This window comes from Artibeus jamaicensis, unplaced genomic scaffold (assembly GCF_021234435.1).
Source record: "Artibeus jamaicensis isolate MK-2021 breed Jamaican fruit bat unplaced genomic scaffold, CSHL_Jam_final contig_477, whole genome shotgun sequence".
NCBI classification, from domain to species: domain Eukaryota; kingdom Metazoa; phylum Chordata; class Mammalia; order Chiroptera; family Phyllostomidae; genus Artibeus; species Artibeus jamaicensis.
In genome coordinates, this window is record NW_026521854.1 from 3,273,556 (window position 1) to 3,294,771 (window position 21,216).

The 21,216-nt window shown below is 55.3% G+C and overlaps 1 protein-coding gene across 2 annotated transcripts in view; it reads left to right on the plus strand.

The window, feature by feature from the left end:
- Positions 1–21,216, plus strand: part of LOXL2 (lysyl oxidase like 2) — a 94,292-nt gene that overhangs the window by 70,532 nt on the left and 2,544 nt on the right. For both annotated transcript variants that reach the window (XM_037152680.2, XM_037152681.2), the window contains exons 8-13: positions 4,491–4,658; positions 6,810–6,972; positions 10,891–11,134; positions 16,243–16,358; positions 17,473–17,609; positions 20,556–20,667. In XM_037152680.2, the coding sequence (XP_037008575.2) occupies positions 4,491–4,658; positions 6,810–6,972; positions 10,891–11,134; positions 16,243–16,358; positions 17,473–17,609; positions 20,556–20,667 (940 nt within the window). The remainder of the gene's footprint in view (positions 1–4,490; positions 4,659–6,809; positions 6,973–10,890; positions 11,135–16,242; positions 16,359–17,472; positions 17,610–20,555; positions 20,668–21,216) is intronic.

Here is a 21,216-nt window from a genome sequence, read left to right on the forward strand (position 1 = left end):
GAGAAAACATACATATAAGCGCCGCTGTCCTTCGTGGGAGATGTTGAGCGTCCACTGCGTGTCACGTCCTGCACTCCGTGGGATGTATGGTGTGATCGCATTTCAGTCCTTTCTGTGAGGGATGCCCTTGGCGTGGACCCTTCCCAAGGACCCAGAGGGACCACAGTGACCTCAGGTCTGCAAATCACACAGGTGCAAGCACAATGCAGACAGTATTTGGGGACAGAAGACTGAATTTTGGTAATCAGAGAGAGAGAAAAGGGAACCTTAATAGCATTAAACCAGAGACACACCTTCTCATACTGAGACGAGGGTCTCAAAAACCTACACTGTGTCTCCTAGCTTGGATGACGTTGCCCATGAGAGTAGCCAACAGATGACTACTTCTTTGCTGGAAGGTCTGTCCAATCTTACCACAAGGCCCAGTACATCTTGTTTCATGTTCTTTATTATACCATGAGCATGGCCAGGTCTGTGCATCATCTGGTGGGTGGCACGGTGGAAGAGCTTCTGGAGTGCTTATTTTAAAGACGAGCAAATACAGACACATCAGGGTGCAGGATGGTTCCCTAGCCAGGGTCCTGCTTGGACAGTGATTCTCGACTTTGTCACCAGTATGCCAAAAGCACTACTGGATGGTCAACCACAATACATCATGTGCAACTCGTTGCCCCAAGGCCAAAAATGTGACCATAATAATACTTGGCCAAGTCATGCATTTGCTTGGGGTAAGCAGGGCTGTGGGTGAGCAGGGCTGTGGGTGAGCAGGGCTGCGGGTGAGCAGGGCTGCGGGTGAGCAGGGCTGCGGGTGAGCAGGGCTGTGGGTGAGCAGGGCTGCGGGTGAGCAGGGCTGTGGGTGAGCAGGGCTGTGGGCCACATCTCTACAGTGGCAGGAAGGCTGGCATCTGTGATTACCCAGCAGCATTCTAGTAGCTGTAACAGAGCTGTAAAAGCCACCACACTCTGAGCTGGCATGTTGTGGCACCATTCACTTCAGACAGATTGGACTTGGGAGGAGTGGGGTTTTCAACCAAAAGGAATTGCTGAGCCAGGCCCAGCGAGGCCAGCAGAGGCCCCAAACTCCCAGCACAAAGAGCCCTCACCCTCTCACGGCACCCAGTTCTGGGAGGTGGCCCTCTGCTCTCAACTGTGGAGCGTGGGACAGTATTGTCCCTGGATCTGCTGTTTTGTCCCCTGGCAAGTCACCTCTGGAAGAAATCCCTGCATCAATTCTTGCTACAGCAGACAGTCAGGCTCCCATGGGGCTGGGCTTGGGGCCCCAAAGGTATTGGTAATGGCACTGGGCAGAAGAATCGAGACTTCCACGTTTTAGTGTGCTGGGCTGGCAGAACAAAACACCACAGAGCTGGGTGGTTTAAACAATAGAGATTTATCATCTCCTGGTTCTGGAGGCTGGAACTTCAAGATCAAGGTGCTGGCAGGGATGGTTTTTCCTGTGTCCCCTCCTGGCCTTTCCTCCTTGCCTGTGCGTCCCTGGTGTCTCCTCCTCTTCTAGTTGGAGCACCAGTCATTTTGGCTGAGGGCCCCACCCGTATGACTCATCCAACCCAATTATCTCTTGAAAGGCTCTTTCTTCAAATACAGTCACATTGGGGATTAGCCTATGAATTTTGGGACACAAGTTGGTTTATAACAACCACTCACTGATTCCTTAATCTTTCTGAGGCTTCAGTTTGCCTCTCTAATAAAGGAGGTGAGAGAGGATCCCTAGAAAAACCAGTTGACTTTTCCTTGAGTGGCTGATGCAGGCCACAGACTTGGAGTTGGTCTGGTCTACCCAGTCACAGCAAGGCCAGGGGCACTCAGGAAAGCCGGCGTTCGCATCCTGAAGGCCAGGCCTCTTGCCTGTTCTGAGCCCTTTTATCTACTCTGTAGAGGGTCTTGTTTTCTGATGAGAATCCCAGCTAATAATGGCCATTGCTATGATGGTGTCTAATATCTCACAAGCAACTCCAGGGGCCAAGCCTTGCCGAGCACTTTCCATGAACTATTTCGTTTTATTCATCTACTCAACAGCCCTGGGCAGTAGATACAACATCATAGCTGCCCTTGCCTCAGCTGTTTGCTGGCTGACCTCACTGACCCTGCAGCCCCTGAGTCCATAATAGGAATGAAGACGTGCCCCAAGGGTCATGCTGTTGCCAAGGATTGGTCAGCTATTGTGCTGTTGCTAAGGACATTCACCAGACAGCTTTAGTGCTGAGGATTCCAGGAGCTGTCATGCCTTATGCCAAAGGCATGAGTTGTTAGAAGCTCAAAGGGTAACAAGGTGAGGTATCTGGATTAAGGTCTGCAGGGTTAGAGCCTTTCCCCAAATTTCAGATCTCCCTGCTTGAGCTCATGTAAGTTGGTCCATGCCTTCACTTAGTGGGACTGATTATTTATTCATTCATTCCAGAAATAGTTGTGGCATACCCAGCATTCCTGGGATGCTGATATTGATCACACAGGAGAGCAGACAAATCCAGCACTGCCCTTTGGAGCTGATATTCTAACAGAGGAGACAGATGTTAAACAAAGTATAAGGACATGTAATTATAATAGTCACAAGTGCTAAGGAGACATACAGATATTCTGTGCTGGGCCCTTGTGGTTCTTATGAAGATTGCAAGATGCCCTTCAGCGATAATCATCAGAGAACTTCGAGGACACAAAGATTTATGACTTACAGGACTGAAATTACACAGTGTGGGGGCCACGCAGTGAGGTGCCAGGTGGAAAGAGAGCTCCCAGGGCTGGGGTTCTGCTTTCATTGGGGTCAAGGGTGAGGACCTAGGGTTCTGCGGGCTCACTTTTTATTGCTGGATATAAAATGTAAGAGGGAGAGAAAACAAAGTGACCCAAATGTCAGTTGTCTAAATCAACCAAGGTCTCTGAACTAAAGGACCCTCAGGGAGCAGAGGGGGCCGGCTCCTCATCCAGTCCAATGGCTGGCGATGTGTTTATTTGAGATAGGCTCCTGGAAAGGGGATGCCTGCTAATCAAAGCTTAAGGGAGGCACTTGCCTTACATAAAACAGAAAACCACAATAGGGAGCTATGGGATGGAGGGGCACTGGCCAGCAGTGGAGGGGACTGTCAGTGGGCATGAGACTGGAAGAGGAACAAGATTGGCCAGGACAGGGCCTCTCCATGTGCTGGGCTTCCATGTGAAATGTGTGACTTCCTGCAGGATGTGGTTGAGAGAGTCAGGGAGCCATGGAAACGGAAAGGTGGCCTGAGTCCCTGGAGGTCGGGGAACAAGAATGAGGAAGACACTCGGCAGGCAGCAGAGGGGAGCAGTGCGGCCCCCGGGAGCCACTGAGCTGTTCTAAGCAGGGGAGCGGCAGGTCGGGTGCTTTTTAAAAATGCCTCTGCCTTCTGAGTCCAGAGAATGGGCTTCTCTGGATTCATGGGCTTGCTTCCATCTCCTGGATACTGTGAATTACATTAACGAACAGGGCTCTCTCTTCCCTTTGAAGGGGATGAAGGCAAGAGTAGAGGCCAGAGACAGAGGTGCCTGGGGGAAAGGGAGGGAAGTGGGTGGGTTGGCGAGAGACTTGGGGGATAAAATCCACCAGGATGTGGGCGATGAGAGGGGGATGATGCTGAGGATGGTTCCAGATTTCTGACTTGTATGACAGAATGGAGTAGGCATGAGCAGACCACAGATTGCAGGCCAAAGCCATCCCTCTGCCTGTGTTTGTAAATACAGTGTTATTGGGACACAGCCACACCCAGTCATTGATATGGCATCTGTGACTGCTTGCACACTACATGGCAGAACTGAATGCTTACAACAGCGGACACACAGCCCACAAAGCCTAAGATATTCACCAGCTGGCCTTTTATAAAAAGTTGGCTGCCCCGGGGAGATGGTAGTGACTTTAGCTGACACAGGGAACGAGGGGGAGAGACAGCACAAGTTTGGGTGGAGAGAGAAGAGAGGACAAATTCTGAGTAGGGGTTTCAGAGGTGCCAAGTGTAGTTATCCAGTAGGCAGTTGGCTCTCTGGGTCTCTGGCAGAGAGCTCTGGGTGGAGAGGATGGCAGGGGCGCTGCGGGAGGAGATGAGGTCAGGAGCTGGGACCAGCCAAGCAGAGGGTGTGGCAAGAAGAGGGCCCAGGAAGCAATCTGGGGAATTCTGACATTTCAGAGGCCCTGGGCACATCCTACCAAGTGTCTGATTCTAAGAGCAGGCCCCCACTGGGGACCTCATGGAGAGCAGAGGCAGATTCTGCTGTGGTACTCAGTGACGGTCTGTGGGCCTTCCAGCTACCTAGGCTTTAGGTCCCCAGGGTGCCGGGACCTGATATGTAAGAGCAGGCTGGGCACGCTGCCAGCACACAGTAGGCTCTCAGTGATGCTATTGAATCTGACCGTGTCCCAGGCAGGACCTCGTGACTAGGGAGAATTGGGACTGATGGCACTACAGTGGGACTGCTCCTCTCCAGCCCCCCCTTGGTAACCGTGCCTACCTTTCTGTCCACAGCTGCGCCTGCACGGGGGCCGGAACCCTTACGAGGGCCGGGTGGAGGCGCTGGTGGAGAGGAACGGGTCCCTTGTATGGGGGACGGTGTGCGGCGAGAGCTGGGGCATCGTGGAGGCCATGGTGGTCTGCAGGCAGCTGGGCCTGGGGTTCGCCAGCAATGCCTTCCAGGTGAGAAGTCCTGGGCTCAGGCCCCTCCATCTAGTCTGATCCTGCCAACCTCTATTCAGCCACCCTCCACCCGCTGTCTTCCATGGACCTTCCCCAGCTGCTCAGGACGAGGAGAGCAAAGGGCTGGGGACTGGGAGGCAGGAACTACATCCTGGCTTCACTTCTGCCCTTCCCAACTCTGAGTCCTCGGATACAGATTAAACAGACACACATGCCTGCGTGTACACACACACACACACACACACACACACACACACCCTCCTTGTCTCCTTGTTGCAGAATGAAGATCAGTCCACTCAGCTTTGTGCACTGGGACTCATCCTCGGACACGGGCTAATCTTGGGGTGTCCTGATGTGTCCTTTGCAGAAGGAAGCAGCTCAGTCCTACGGGGCAGTAGAGACTGCCCAGGCCGAGGCCCAACATGCCGTACGCCTCAGCTTGCTCCCTTGGAGGCCCCTCTGTCCAGAATGTGTTCCCGGCGGCAGGCCACGCTCTTGCATTCTCCCGCTGATCAGCTGCTACATTTCTAAGCCCATCCAGAACCCTTGTCACAGGAGCTGAGCCCTCCTCACCCAGGTCCCTTCCTCAAAGGCAGTGACTCAGCTGAGGGCAGCCAAGCTCCTGCCCCCACTGAAAGGCAGAAGAGAAACAAGTAGCGTTTGGTTTAAAAAATGATTCCCTCTGCCCTGACCAGTGTGGCTCAGTTGGTTGGGCGTCACCACGTGAACCAAAGGGTCACGGGTTCAATTCCCAGTCAGAGCACAGGTGTGGGTTGTGGATTTGGTGTCAGGTGAAAGCACACAGGGGAGGCAACCGATCAATATTTCTCTCCCCTCTCTCTCCCTCCCTTCCCCTCTCTCTGGAATTGGTGGGCATGTCCTCGGGTGAGGATAAAACAGTTATTCCCTCTGGCCCCTGGACTATGTGGGAACAGACACCCACAGGGTAGAACAGGGTCAGAAAGAGGCCGAGTTGGGGGGAGGGGAGCAAGAGACAGAGGCTCAGAACCCGTACCCAGCTGTGCTCCCGACGGCCCACGGCACAAAGACCCACCTTTCCAGGCCTCAGTTTTTCCCCTGTGGTGTGGACTGAATCCCAGGTCCACAGGATCCTGGCTTTAAACACCTTCCCCAGCTTCTCACAGAGCAGGAAAACAGCTGGAGGACCTCCCCCGACCCCCACCCTGGGCCTTGCTTTGCTAACCCTGCCTCCAGCTCCTGTTCCCCGGGTGGCCCTGCTTGGGAAGAGGTTTCTAAGGGTGAGACCTGGAGGGACCCCAGCAGTGTTGCTGGGCCTCAGTGCCTGCCAGGTGCACGGTAAGCAGCACATTCCGAGCACATGCTTCCCTGTGTCTGCTGACACCGCTGCCCACAGCCTCGGGGAGCCGGCTGCCCAGGGTACACAGCGTCTCTGCCGATACTGCTTATGACAAGCCAGGGTCCTCTCCATTTCTCTCCAGAGAGCAGAAAACCAGTGCTCGCTATAGCATATTGGCTGCCCAGCTGTTTTTGTTTCTTGTCAGCTCACTCCTAAGGAATCTGGGTCTCAGCCGGGCCCACAGCTGATATCTGTCACTGAGGACAAGGCCTCTGTCCCTTCAGAGGTAAGGGATGTATAGTCAGGTTCTCTAGGGAAATAACCAGTAGGATGTATAGATATCAATTTAACTACTACCATATGTGAATAAATTTTGTCTCTTGTGCCAATTCTGATCACTTACTAGTGTCTTCATGGAGCACTGTGTTGAGAAGGATTCTGAGGTCAGAGGCTCAGAGGAGAAGTGCTGTGTTTGATTAGTAATGTCTGCCCTGGGCTCAGGATGAGTCAGTGGCAGTGAAGGTTGCAGGTACCTGCCATTTCTGACCCACAACAATGAACAGCTATTTGACCAAAGCTCTCCAGAGCAGTGGAGCGCTCGGTGGGGTAGGCAACAGAACCCCAGTCTCACTGTCAGAAGACCTTGATTCTCACTTGTTCTGCCACTAACAAACTGTACAATTTGGGTAAATGATTCTCTGTGCCCTAGCTGTCTCCGTCTGCAAAATGGAATCATAAAGCTTTGAGACTTTTATGAGGCTGAACATTTGTAGACTATGAGAAAGTGACCACTCAAGGTGATATGCTGACCATTTCTTTTGTCGATTCTCCAGGAGACCTGGTATTGGCACGAAAACAGCAATGCCAACAAAGTGGTCATGAGCGGAGTGAAGTGCTCTGGAACGGAGCTGTCCCTGGCACACTGTCGCCATGATGAGGATGTGGCCTGCCCCCAGGGCAGAATGCAGTATGGGGCTGGAGTTGCCTGCTCAGAAAGTGAGAGTCCCAGGGGGTCTTGTCCACCGTCCTCGCCAGGCTCCAGGAAGGGGCCAGAGCCCCCTGGTTATTCCTTCCTCGCAAGGCCCTGAGGCCTTCACCATGAGCTGAGCAAAAGGGGAGAGCAGAGGTTAATTCTCGAGTGAGAAGTTGGGTGCAAACGGCAAAAGGGATACCCCCCAACCCCAACCCCAACCATGGAACGATGCGTGATAGTGGCTGGGGTCGGGGTGGGGTGGGGCTGGAAGAAAGCAGGAGAGCAACCGGGTGTCTGGGGGCCTCGGGTTCCAGTCCCAGGGTTGCTGTAGACGACTTAAGCGACCTTGAGCAGGTTAGTGGCTGAGAACTCCTGTTCTTAGCAGTGAGTGGTGAGCAGAACACTTCCTCAGAGGACGGTTCCAAGGTGAGTGAGCCATGCAGCCCGTGCCCGGTGCCCGGTGCCCGGTGCACGCCAGCCTGCTTTCTTCCTGCCGCTCTGCTCCAGCTCCTTTTCTGTTTCAGGCCCTCGAGACGATTTAGCTTCCTGGGAACCCCAGGCCCTCTAGAGAGACCGAAAATACAGAAAGGGGGGCCTCCCCGGGGTTCAGAATGGCCCAGCTGGTGAAGTGTCCCTTCCAGGCCACGAGAGGACCGGGACAGCCTGTGGGCGTGCCACTCTCCTGACCCCTGGGCTCCACGCCCCCACCTCTGGCCGTACAAAACCACTCCCTCCGACATCAGGGAGGCAGGAGAGGCCCAGGGTCTGGCCCAGCCCCCTGAGACCAGACCCTGCCGGCCACTTACTGCTGATCTCAGGAAAGCTAGTTAGCTGCTGTGATGTGTAGTCATCGTCGTTTTGTCTAGAAACTGAAAACCAAGTATGACAATGACTATATGCAGGTGCTTGATAGACAGTGGTGCACTGTCATTCACCATCACGGAGAACTAGGGAGAAGATGAACCCTTGAGCTCAGCCAGGTCAAGTCTCCCATCAGCCCCTTCTGCACTCCCACAGCACGTCCTAACCCCGTGAGGCAGGACTCTGGGTGCCAGCACTGGCTGCTCGGGCAGACCCCCCACGATGCTGCGTCCTGTCTGAGAAGAGGGACAAGTTCCTCATCTTTACCAGCCCCCGGGGAAATACACCCTGGCACAGAGAACCAGTCCCACTGCTCTCAGGGGCCTTTTCTTGGCAAAGGGGGAAATGGACCATTTATTTTCATTAACTTATTTATATTTGTAATGGACCATTTTTTCTAAAAGGATATTGAGATGACATAAACCTAAATAGAATTCAAGATAGCATAAAATTAAAGCAGGTGAAAAGAAAGTAGTTATGGGCAGAAAGTTAGTGGCTACAAATGGATCCAAGAGAGTTGAATTAAAAATATGTACTATAGAGTCTCATACATTTACTGCCAAGAGGTTGTAAATTTCACAGTGAGCTTCCTAGCAGCCAAAGGAAAGAGGAAAACTGTTCATTAATACAATTCACAGTATCCATGAGATAGTAGCAAACTCATGAGTCAAGAGGAGCTTGAAGGAAATTTACTGTGAGGACCTCGAGTTGCTAGATAAGCAGTGCCCCGCACAAACTCCTCCCGCCGGGCCCGAAATGAGCTTCAAGGGGCTGTTGCTCAGAGAAACCCTCGGCTTAGGCTGATGGCATCACTCGGAGTCTGCAGGAGGCAGTAGCCATTTGGACCAGAAACACTGATATGACTTAATGCTTTATTCAGAGACATAAAGCCATATGTTTAGGCATCCCCTTGCAATTAATTACCTTTCCTGACCCAGCCATTTCACATGCCCTAAATCTGCGAGTCCCCCCCATCTCTCTCTCATTACTTTCATATTTACTCCACCTTGATTTCTACCTTTCTGTGGTCTTTCAAGTCCTTCCACTGCCCTCCACTCCACTGTCCGCGCCTGTGTTCCGTGCCTGTGTCCCACGCTGCCTCACTGCAGGCTCCTCACTGGGTCCCCAGTGACACGTGCCCTCAGCTCCCGCCCCTCCCTGAGCCATAGTCGGCCATCTGCCTCCCATGTGCACTCACCTCAGTTCAAGCCCTGCCCAAACTCGCCCACAGGGCTCACGGTACCCAAACTCGTTCCAGGTGGCCTTCTACCCCCCACCCTCCTTAACTGTCCAGACCACTTTACACCTCAAGGACCTGCCCTGTGCTACTCATTTTGCCTGAAATGCTCTTCTTACCACCCCACCCCACCTTAGAGTTATTTCCTCTAATCTCCACTCATCCTCCAGGGAACAGCTAGAAGGTGACTGCCTCCAAGGGGGTCTTCCCTGACTTCCTCAGACTGGGTGCCCTCCTTATAGTCCCCAGCATATCCTCCATTTCTCCTCCAAGCTCTGGCCACAGTTGTGACCACTTAACGCTGCTTCTGTCCGTCTCTCCCGCGAGAGCATGAGGGCTGCCTTGTTTAGCAGTTCCATCCTAACGCTTGGCAAGTGGGTGCATGAAGGCGTGCCTCTGATGGGCTTCTGGTGGACGTCCCAGATCTTAAGGAGGCCAGAGCCCTGTCTCACGGCAGGTCCTAAAAGCACAGCCCAGGGGCCGGCCAAGTGCGGGCCCCACTATGTTAAGACTCTGAGCTGCAGGCAGAGCTGGCCTCCTCTCAGTAAGCAGAGGGCTGTCCACAGAGGGCTGCCTAGTGTACAATGAATGAGAGACTCTCAGCCCCTCTCTTAAAGTGCCTGGAACACCCAGCACAACTCCTGGTGTGTGTCCTCCAAGAGGAAGGGGTTCCCAGCCCATGGGAGCCCCCAGTTCCTGTCTTCACCCCCAGCCCCACACCCACCTGTCTGCCCTTCCACATGCTCTTCCAAAACTTATAAGCAACTTGTCAGAAAATAAAGGATAGATGGACCTTGTAAATAATTCATCTATTTTATGTGAAATGGCATGTACTAGAAATGTTCAACGGAATCTCCCTCATAAAGGGAAACATATAGTCTTTTTGTAAAGAAGTGAATCCTAATACAATTTTACAGTCAATACAGATTGTAGCCATCAGTAATTTCTTTAAACACCTGCTATGTGCAATGTGCTAATGGAGTAAATCCATCCTGTTTAAAAGATGCCCTTTGAAAACTCAGCCCTAGAGCAAGTGTGAGTGGAAACCAGAACAACCTGTTCAGGGAATCGGCAGTAAAGTGAGCATCGGAGCCTGGAAAACTGCAGCTCTTCCTCTCGGCAGTTTCACTGAAGGGAATACACTCCAGAGAAAGCACGCAAGGTGTATACACAGATTTACTACAGGATGTTTATTGCAGCTTCATCTTTAACTGGGGAAAATTCCACGCAACCAATGTATGGGCTAAGGTTATGAATTAAATATGTAGAGATGTAATGAATGTGGTAATGGACATTGATTAACGAGGAAATGCGTCAAGGTAGATTTGAAAGGGAAACAGTATAAGCAGACTACAAATCTACATACAGCATCATCCACATTGAAAAATAGATCTTTATCGCTCCCAGAAGAGTCAGCCCAAGGAGTTAAGAGGATTCTCTTCCTGGGTGGAGAGAGCATTGTTATTATTCACCATTGTCCTTGTTATTGGTTGGTGTTTATCATGGAGAGTCTCAAGCGACTCAGAAGTAGTGAAGATGATAGAGGGAATCCTCCTGTACCTGTCACCTGGATCTCACCATTTCCAGAGTTTTGCCTTGATACCTGCAGGGGTGTCCAAGGGACACCCAGAGAAGGGGAAGAGGAATTTGGGGTGGCATCCCCGAACGAAGGTGGCCTTGAGAGGGAGATCATGAGCCAATTCCAGAAGGCAGTACTTATTCCAGTGAGGGATGGGGGATGGTGGGCGGGGAAGGTTGCCCCAGTTCAGCGATCAGAAGTCAAGGACTTGGGCAGGTGTGAGGGGCCTCACATCTGGCCTGAGCACCGTGCCGCCCTCCACAGCCGCCCCCGACCTGGTCCTCAGTGCGGAGATCGTGCAGCAGACCACCTACCTGGAGGACCGGCCCATGTTCATGCTCCAGTGTGCCATGGAGGAGAGCTGCCTCTCGGCCTCGGCCGCCCAGACGGACCCCAGGACAGGCTACCGGCGGCTGCTGCGCTTTTCCTCCCAGATCCACAACAACGGCCAGTCCGACTTCCGGCCCAAGAATGGCCGCCATGCGTGGATCTGGCACGACTGCCACAGGTAAGGCCTCCCTTCCATCGTCCCCAAGCTGTCTCAGCCCAGTGTTCTGCAGGGCCCAGATGGGACTGAGAATCACAGGGTCACTTACAGAGGCCACACGGTCCAGGGGCAGGGTTTCCCTGAGCTGGAAGGAGTCTGTGAGCTGGCCCGCCCTTCTCCACCACAGCTGCCCTGGCCCCCTGTCCCTCCCTGAGCCTCTCACATTAGAGAACAAACTTTGTCTAGGGTTTCCAAGTGTGTCCACAGGGAATTAGTGCTCTGTAGGGCACTTGGAAGTTCTGTATGATTGGACTCTGAGGTCATTTAAAAATATACTTTAAGTACCAGGATGCATTTAAAATATTTCTAGAAAGACAGTGGGTTTGAGGGCAAGTGTTCTAGCCCCAGGAGTCATGAAGCCTGGTCTCTCAAGCGCACTGTGCCTCTGAGCAGCTGTGTGACTCCAGGCAGCCGGGCCACATCACCCAGGACCTCTCCTGTCCCTTCCAGGCCTCAGTTTGTGGATCTGATCCCAGGGCTATAAATCCTGGGCAGGAACACAGAGCCCGCCCCAGCTGGAGCCAACAGAAGCCACCCCCTTCGTCTCCAGCCTTCCCACTTATTCTTTGCCTGGATTCCTACTCTGATCCAGAACGTGTGGCCCCTGCTTCTTCACCTTTCCCTGCCCAGACCCGAGCTGAAAACAGAAACGAGCGCACTCTTGCAAGGGAAGGGAGGGAGGCCCCCAGGGTCCACGGAGCTGGTCCAGTGGGCGCCCGTCCCTGTGCTCACACTTCCAGCTGCACACCAGAGCTTTGCACCTGGTCCAGCTTCTCGAAGCAAAGCCATGGGCTGGTGCACCTGCTGTTAGCCGGCACCCCAGGGCCTGGGGCCGACTTCGTGTTGGAATCTGTGATTTAAAAAGGTCACCAGGTACCTGTGTGACCATCACAGTCTGAGACACCCCCGTCTAGCTCATCTGTTGGCCTCTTCCCTGCTCAAAAATGTGGGGATCGCTGTTAGGGGCACAAGAACGAACATTTCTTGATCCCCTCTAAGTGCCAGACATGGGGCACCCTCACTTTGGTGGGTGAGGAAACCGACTCAGGCCTGTCTGAGCCCCCCGTGCCCACTGTGTCTGTCGCCTCTGCTGACCCTCTGTCACAAATCTCTCCGGCTGCTTTATCATGGGACAGCCATGGGATGGCCTTGACCCATTTGACTCAGTTTGGGGGTACACTTGTTCAACTCGTGTTGAACAAGACCGTGGTAGAACTTCAGGGTGCTAAGTTTCCTTTATAATACTCTCTGTGTGTTCCGAAAGTGCTCATTAGCCAAAAAAATGTTTGCTCTTTGTGCAGAAGCAGTTCAATCTTCTGCAGGGTGGAAGCTGAGGGTGAAAGGAAAGTCGTGACCACAGTGGTGCCTGGCTTCCTGGGGAGCAGCTGGGGGCAGCCTAGGCGTGCGGGGGGGCTGCCGCCAGCAGAGTGTCTATAAGTAGAAGGTAATTGCGTCTCTGCCCCACACTAGGCAGTCCACCCAGACATTACTTGGTAGGAGTCTCTGTGTGACATACGCTTGCTCTCCCACGAATGGGCTGTCCTCTGAGAATACACATGGTGACACTATGGAAGCTTCTTCTGATCGTCCGCCCTGCTTTTCCTGTGGCCTATTTTATGTCTTGGCTTACAGATGTTCCAGTAAATGGTGTGGGAGGGCTGTGTGGGAAGGAGTATGTGGCTGAGCATGTGTCCCCTCAGACCTCCCCTGCTGGTCTGTAACTGAGGACCTGTGACCCGAGCGTCCCAGGGAGCATGAGAGCCCCCGCCCAGCCTCCAGAGCCCTGGGGACTCCTCCGGGCTCTGTGGGAGGACATTCCAACAGGACGCCTGGCCCCAGAACTCGACTGGGTACCTTTGGGGATCTGATGAAAGCTGGCCCTTCCTCCACTCAGAAAAAATTTATTCTGGGATACTTAACATCCTGGTTCAGCAGATTCTGAGCCCATCTGTGTAGCCAAAGCTGAGAACCCTGGCTCGAATTAGTGCAAATGAGGAAAACTACCCCCTCCCCAATGCGATTGGTGCTACAGTGAGGAACAGAGCTATGTTCTTTGAAAGCCCCAAAATGACACAGAGATGGACTGACTTGGGCGTCTCCTTGGCGAGCAGGCAAGGACAGACCCCGTGTCATTCTCTCTCATACCCGGTATCCTTGGTGGATGGTCTTGATAAGGTCCTCTCCTGCTTCTTGTGTCCCCGAGGAGAGGGGCCAAACCTGCGCACCTGGTGTATCATGCCCCAGCTTTGACAGGCCACGTGAAGCCGGGCACAGACATGCACCAGCACACAAAGCGGTGTCGCGGGGCTGGCCCGCCCACCCTGCAGCCTCTGGGAGAGCGGCTGGGAGCTGGAGCAGCAGGGAGGCTGGAGCAGCAGGGATGATGCTGAGGATGGTTCCCAGATTTCCCATCCAGCCCAGTGCCAGCCCTATGAGTCAGGGAGGGCTTTGCCACAAAGGGGAGGCTTTTGTTCACTCCACCCTGCCTCCCTGCTGTGCAGAGAAGTGCTGGGTGAAAGCCCCCAAAAATGTGCTGTGGCCTCTATGAGCCAAGTGCAGGCCCTTGTCACACATGTGGGCCTTTGTTCCAGCTGTGGGGCTGCCTAGAACCTCAGGGAGGCAGGATGGAGTGTGCAGAAGGGCCCCTGCCCATGTGGCAGCACCTCCTGAGACTGGGTCATGCCCTGCCATGGGGACAGGACCACTGTTCCCCCAGAGCTGAGCGCCGGCCAGGACCTCCATCCCAGAGGCAGGGGAGGCACAGGGGGTGAGGGGCATGGGATGGGGGCAGGTGTGGGAAAGACGGGGAGCGAAACATCTTCTCTACGACGTGCACTGATTCTCTCACTAAGTTCTGTTTAGGTCCCCAGTGACCTGAGCTAGCAAAGAATATACTCAAGCCTCTCGCCTTTCTCTGGTCTGGTTTTGTCTGTCATGGAGTGTGCGTCCCTCACTGTCTTCCTCCACGAGTACCAGGTCCTCAAATGTGGGGCTCTAGAATCTTCCAGATGAAGTCCTTCCTTTGTCCAGATCACAGTGAATGACCTCCTTCAAGTGTCAGTCTCCTTGGTGCTCTGGCATTTTTTCCCCAGTGAAGTCGTCCTGTCTCTGCCCCAGGGATCAGTCCCCCTCTTAAACTTCCAAAGGTCCAGACAGCCCACCGCATCCTGGAGAGAGGAGTCACCAGGATGTGCCTCCCACCTTCCCTGGGGTACAGGGGTGGAGTGGCACAGGAAGGGAGTGCAGGGGGGGGACCCTGGGCTCCAAGGGAGGGAGACGTGCCGCTGGGGGGTGATGCCACACACCCTGGAGAGGGCAGCGGGGAGGCCCAGGACTGTCGAGAGCTAGAACTGGGAGGCTCCAACCAGCCCTTTGATTCCCGGTGTTCGCAGGGAAAACTGAAGTGCTGTGGCGACTCCTAAATCAAGTTTGCAGGAAGCGGAGGGGGTGGGAGGTCAGTCTCACAGCAGTTTGTCTGTGGCCTCCGTCGGCGTTGTTTAGACAAGGGAACATAAACCTATTTCTCTTCAGTCTGTCCAGCTGGTAAACATGGTAACAGAAGCTGTTCTCTGAAAGAGGCAGACACGGTTTGGGCGATGAGTCAGACCTCATGCCTCATCTTGCTCCTTCGAGAAACCAAGAGACTCCTTCAACATCATCACTTCAGCCGCCACAAAATACGTCCCTTGTGAATGTTCTCGGTGGCCCCCGGCTCGGCATCATTGTACCCGGAAACCTGAGTGAGCTGGAAAAAGCCCAGCGTAGAACTTACGACATTATTTTTAGCCAAGGCAAACATGGGAAGAAGAGGAAAAGAACTTCTAATTTCCTCTCTGAAAACCTACCCTTTTCATTCATTCACCTCTTCCCTCCGTCCTACTGCATATTCCAGCAGAGGGAGCCCGAGACAACCAAGGGAGGCCCGGGAAGCGAGGGAGCTGCCCTGGGCCTGGGGCTAATCACAGGCACGGCAGTGGTGGCAGTAGTAATGAAAACACTCCTCTTGTTACTACAGGGAGGATCGGTGATAAGGAGGGAGTTGACAGGTTCCAAGGACCCCTCTGTCACAAGCCCTGTCGTAGGTATTGGCAGTTTCTCCTACTGCATCATTCCCTCTTCCCTGAGGCGACAACTCAGGTCACGCATAAACAAAACAGGTGATTCTGCTCCCACACCAAGGTACCCTGCCTTCGTTTTCCCCATTTCCCAAATGTCCCCTGTAATGAGAGAGACAGGTGTGATCCGTAGGTACAGGCCTGTGACACACGCGTGGCAGCTGAGGACGGCCCCACCGCAGCCAGGTGCCCCTGTGTATTCTGAGCCAAATGCATCACTTTCCCAGGATCTGCTGGGTTCTCTCCGCCCCCGCTTTGAGCAGTGAAGAAACTGCCGTCATATAAACAATCAGCCGGGCTGCACAAACGCTCTGGCCTCTGCTTCGCCCCTTCCCGCGGGCCTCCAGAGCGGTCCTCCCTGCCTTTCCCATCCGCTCCATCGAGGAGCAGACTTCCCTCCGGCCATGGCTGACACCCCTGCCCCCGTCTGTTCCAGCCTCCTGCCTGCCTGTGCATGGGTCAGCCTGGTGCCCGCTCCTCGGCCTCTCCCCCTACTCCACAGATGCTCCCTGTTCCCTTCTCTTTCCCTCTCTACAACATTCCCACTTTAAAAAGTTTTCCAAAGACATTGGCGAGTGGGCCGTGAGAGCCATCACAGCTCGCAGGAGGGTCAGTGGAAGCACTCGGTACAGATACCGTTACTTACGGAGCGGACTGTGTGCTGGCCCTGTGCCCATCCCTGCACCGGCCCCTCCCACACTCCGCCTTCCGCACAGTGTTGTTCCTGTGGAGCTGACCGGGGAGCCAAGGTCTCAGAAGGTGGGCTGCTGCTCCACTCTGGAGGCCAGGCGAGCACCTCGGGACCACCTCGTTCATCACCCCCTCCTCTCCCACCGGCCGCCCCTTTGGACCACATGACTCAAGGTGTCCTCAGAAGCCAATTGCTACCCAGGCAGTGGCTTGTAGGTGGCAGCTGCTGCCCAGACTGACCCCCCGCCCTGCCTCTCGCCCCAGGCACTACCACAGCATGGAAGTGTTCACCTACTACGATCTCCTGAACCTCAATGGCACCAAGGTGGCAGAGGGCCACAAGGCCAGCTTCTGCTTGGAGGACACCGAATGTGAAGGAGGTATCTTTGCGGGGAGTGCTGAGGGGCTGCAGAGGGACTCAGATGCTCTAACAGTGGTGCCCACCCATCCCAGAGCCCAGGTCTGATGCTGGACACTGCCACTCTGGCCACTGCTGACTCTCCAGCATGACCTTTCTCTGTGGGAACGTCCATGGCCACACTCCGGGCTGAGGGTGTGGGCAAGGCCGGGACCCCCACCAAGAGTTATGCTGATGGGGACTGGTGGGGCCACGCAGTCTCCCTGGTAAGGCCCAAACCCTTGGACCAGACACAGAGTCCCCTCCCTCTCTGGCTGCCACGGCCATTCTTCTTATGTCCCAAGGCCAAGTGCCCCTGCCCCTCAGCCTCTTACCCTTCAAGTTCAAGCTCAAGGAGCCCCTCTGCAGTTCCCAGACTCTCTCTGCTCCCCCAGGCAGAGGCAGCACTCTGCTGACAGTATCCCACCTGTTCTGTGATCACCTGTGGGCACACCTGCTATCGCCACAAGACTAGAGTTCCTTGAGGGAAGGCACAGAGTTTTTCTCAGTATGCCCAGTGCTTAGAGTAGGACCCAACATTGCTTAGAGTGGCAGCCTCTCAGTAAATGTGACGGCCACTGTATGGCATGAAACCGCATAGCAAATGGGTTTTGAGTAGCACCTACTGCGTGCTATACAGGTGGCTGGCCCAGTCAGGTCAGGCCGAGAAACCGGACCCGAGCCCAGATCCAAGTGTTGATTGTCCAGAGAAAGACAACATAAACCTGAATGAAGCTAAACAAATAATGCCACAGCTTCATTCTCAGGCTGATGATTCCTCAGACGGGCCAGGTAGGCCAGAGTGGTCAAGGAAGGCTTCGTGGAGGAGGGGACCGTGCCTGGGTCTGAAAGGAGGGCTGGGATGTGTGTAGAAAATAGAGCAAGGGAGAGAGGATCAGACACCACACTCCGCAGTAGCTGCTGGGCCCTGATCAAGCTGAGGGTGGGGGCATGGGGAAGGAAGAGAGACGCTGAGGGTGGGTCTGGGGATGTCACCCATCAGCAGGGCTGTCTGGGGTCCTTTGTGGGGAGAGTGGCACAGAGGGCAGAGGCACCATGGGTACGTGGTGACGCACTCCCTCCGCACCTGCCTGCAGACGTCCAGAAGAGTTACGAGTGTGCCAACTTTGGCGAGCAGGGCATCACCATGGGCTGCTGGGATGTGTACCGCCACGACATCGACTGCCAGTGGGTGGACATCACTGACGTGCCTCCGGGAGAGTACCTTTTCCAGGTGAGGGGCATGGGGAGAAGTTCCAGGCCCCTGCTGGTGGGAGGAGCGGTCTCTTTCCCAGCTGGTGGGGGGGCAGCCCCTTTTCTGTGGGTGCCCAAGCCCAGGACAGGTGCATAGAGGCCAGGTTGTCCGAAGTGCGGGGGTCCTGCCCCAGAGGCCCATGCAGTCAGTCAGGCAGCCTGAGTCTGTGAGGCACGCAGGCCGGGGCAGGGGCAGGGGGACTGCAGACCTCCTGAGACAGTGGACTCAATGCACTTAAGCTCTGGTGCTCTCAGATCAAAGGCATCTGCAGCCAGGTTTGGTCCTCAGGCCAGCAGTTGGTCCCACAGGTGCAGGAAGACCTGTGGAAGGCCATCTGCACCTTTTGCTTCCTTCAGAGCTGTGGCCTCACCACCTCCACCGAGATCGCTGCTGCCACCCTCACCCTGCCTCGGCCTGTGCTGTCAAGTCTGAAAGCGACCTCAGAAAAGGCAGTCGCTCACACGTGTCCATGCCTCGCCTCTCCCCATATAAAAGAGCCTGCAGAGGGGTTAGTTCTCAGTGCAGGGAGGTGGATCGATAGCAGTCGAATGGCTGGCACCAGAGGTCATCTGTCCAGTGACGGTGTAGGGCACTGGCCAGGGCTTCCACTCACTCTGTCTGGGTGGAAAGCCAGCCCTGGGGAGGAACCAGGGAGCCTCAGCCTCCCACTGTCCTGCACATGGCCCCTGCCTGGTGGGGAAGACGGGGCGCACAGGTGCAGGTGTGCCCGCAGGGGCGTCCTCGCACCCTCTCATTTTTCTCACATCCCCACCCGTCTTGCTTTCCAGCCTGCCCCATGGGTGGCAAAGTAGGGGGCCAGAAAGGTGTCATTGTGCCTTGAAAGGCTTCCCAAGGGGCCCTTCAGCCAGCTCAGGGCCTGGCCCACGGTCCCTACCCTATAGACAGCCCTGGGATGAACCGACACCTGCAGGGAAGTGACCACAAAAGGGCTTTTAAAGCTTCCCTGGGCAATTTCAGAGGCTAGAAATCAGACAGCCAAGCACTTTTCCACCCACAAGGGCCAAACCGCAGACTTGGAGAGGCCCAACCAAAGAGCAGAGTGCTCTGCATTTTAAAGAATGAACATCTGTGTCGCTGTGCACGTACACCATGGAGGGCAGCTCGGGTTTGAGGCTGGCAGTCACTTGGCTGGGCGAATGTGTGTCGTTGTGCATTGTGTCCTGACAAACACCACCTATGGAGCAACTACAGCTCATTGAGAACTGCTGGCAGGCCAGGCCCTGCAGAGCCCCGCACCAGTGCTGCCAGTGTGGCCGGGCAAACCACACATTTACTCATTATGGGCAAGTGAATGCCTCTGATTAATGAAAAAGAAAATTTCCCTCTGGGTAGGAACAGAACTGTAGTTGGGTGGGAGCCCCAGCCCTCTGCATTCTCACACGGACCTCGTGCAGACATCAGTAATGCTGCACCTGGCCAGGAAAGCCAGGCCGGGACCACGTGGCTGCAGGCAGAGGGTCCTGTGGGGCCAAGGCTCAGAGGCCGGAGCCATGAACCATAAGTCCTCGTGAGATTTAGAATCATAGAGTGAAAGCCAGATGGGATAGTGGAGACCGTACCTCTCAGCCCCCACCCCCATCCCCACGCTCACTGAGCTGGCCCTGGTGGCCCCTGAGAGGAACCCAAGCTTCACCTGCTCCCTGAGGGCACAGCTATGGGGGGTGTGGCAGGGCCCCCATAGGGGGGTTGAGCACAGGCCTCAGTGCTCGGGGTCGTTTGCATGGTGCTCTGAGCCATGCACAGTCTGGGGGCAGAGGACAGGGCACAACAAAGGCCATTGGGTAGAAAGAGGTAAAAGAAGTGGAAGGCCACCCCAAAGTAGGACAGTTACCAGCCTTGGCAGAAGAGACAAGGTCAATAGTCGAGTGGGACATAGCCTAGGGCAGGTGTGGCTGGCAGGGCCAGACTCTGCCCCGGAAGGCGGCACCAGGCTGCGTCTGTGCCAGCTCTGTCTCCCGCAGCACCTCTGGGAGGCTCGGCCGGCCTGCCAAAGGGTCATGCCTAAGCCCTCCTGGGGGGAAGGGTCTTTGGGGACCGGACCAGACCTTGGGGACTAGAACCTTACCTGGTTGGGTGCTGCTCCCGTGCCCCACAGGCCCAAAGCAGCACGGCCCCCTCACACCCTGCCATGTCCTCAAGGAAAAATCTGAGATCTGTCCCCCATATGCCCAGGTGCAGCTTCTATCTCTTCCCCTTCCCCTCCCCTTTTGCTTTTTGCTGGGCTCCTCACCTCCAATCTCCCTTTTCTGTCCACCTACAGAAACCTTCTCTCAACGATGACCCTCCCTAGTCCTGCTCTTTTAGGCCCCGCCCCTTTAGCTGGGGAGATCAGAGGAAGGGGTGCAAGGGGGTGCAGTCTCCAGCAGATCCCAGGCCCTTGGACTGGTGGAGCCGGGAGGGCTCAGGGGCAGCCCAGAGCAACACCCAGGCCCGGACAGCAGGAGGGACTGTTCCAAGTCACCCCACCGGGAGTAGCGTCCAGGCTCCACTGCTCAGGGCAGCCCTTCTCCAACTTCCCACAGCGCCCGTCCTCATCTCCTCCCTTTCTCTGCACATCCTGCTCCCCAGCTCCCTTCTATTCTTTCCAGGCTGTCCTGTGTGCCTCCCCCACCCCCAGGCCCCAACTCCTGCCTCTCTGCTGACTGCTGGCCTCCCAGGGCAGCCAGGAGAGGAGAGCCCTTCCTGAAGGCTGCCTCTGGTGGAGGCTGGGGTGAATGCCACTGAGACAGACAGCAGTGCATGGACGCCTCACTCCTCTGCCTCCCGGACCTCAGCTCTGGCCAGTCCTGTGCCCGCTTGCCTTGCAGCACTGGAGGCAGGACTGGGCCCGGCTGGGCCCTGGGCCGGGGGTGGCGGGGGGCAGAGGCAGGACTCGGCAGCCAGTCTGACCTGACTATCCCCCAGGTTGTCATTAACCCCAACTACGAGGTTGCGGAGTCTGACTACACCAACAACATCATGAAGTGCAGGACCCGCTATGACGGCCACCGCATCTGGATGTACAACTGCCACATAGGTAAGCTGCCCGGGCAAGCACAGCAGCCAGGGTGGACCCCAGGCCTGCCAGGGCCCCCTGCAGCGCACCGTGCAGGAGACCAGCAAGGGCCTCCCTCCTTTCTCAAGGAGCCGGAGCAGCTTCCTAGCTTGGGTCCAGAGCTTGGGGGACACAGCCAGCCTCACGTGCCCACACACAGGAAGGACGCGGCAGACACACAGACCTCGGCGCAGATTGGGCTTTCGCAGCCAGCTCTGGCCAAGGCGGGTGGGACGGAACTGGTGGCCCAGCACACACTCCAAAGCTATTTAAAGGTGGCTTGGCTCCCACCTCATCATGCACATGGCCTCAAAACTGTGGGCGTCAGCCATTTGTGGCTCTCTGTATCATTTTTCCTCTGTCGAGAACTAGTGGCTGGTGAGCCAATGTGGCTTCTGATCACCAAAAAAAGAAACTTTTACTTGTGCTATGCAGCTGGGGGCCCGAAAGGGGAAGCAGAGCTTTTCCTTCTGTGGCAAAAGCGATGGCCCTCACTCTTGGTGATTATTCACTGCTCCACTGAACTGATAG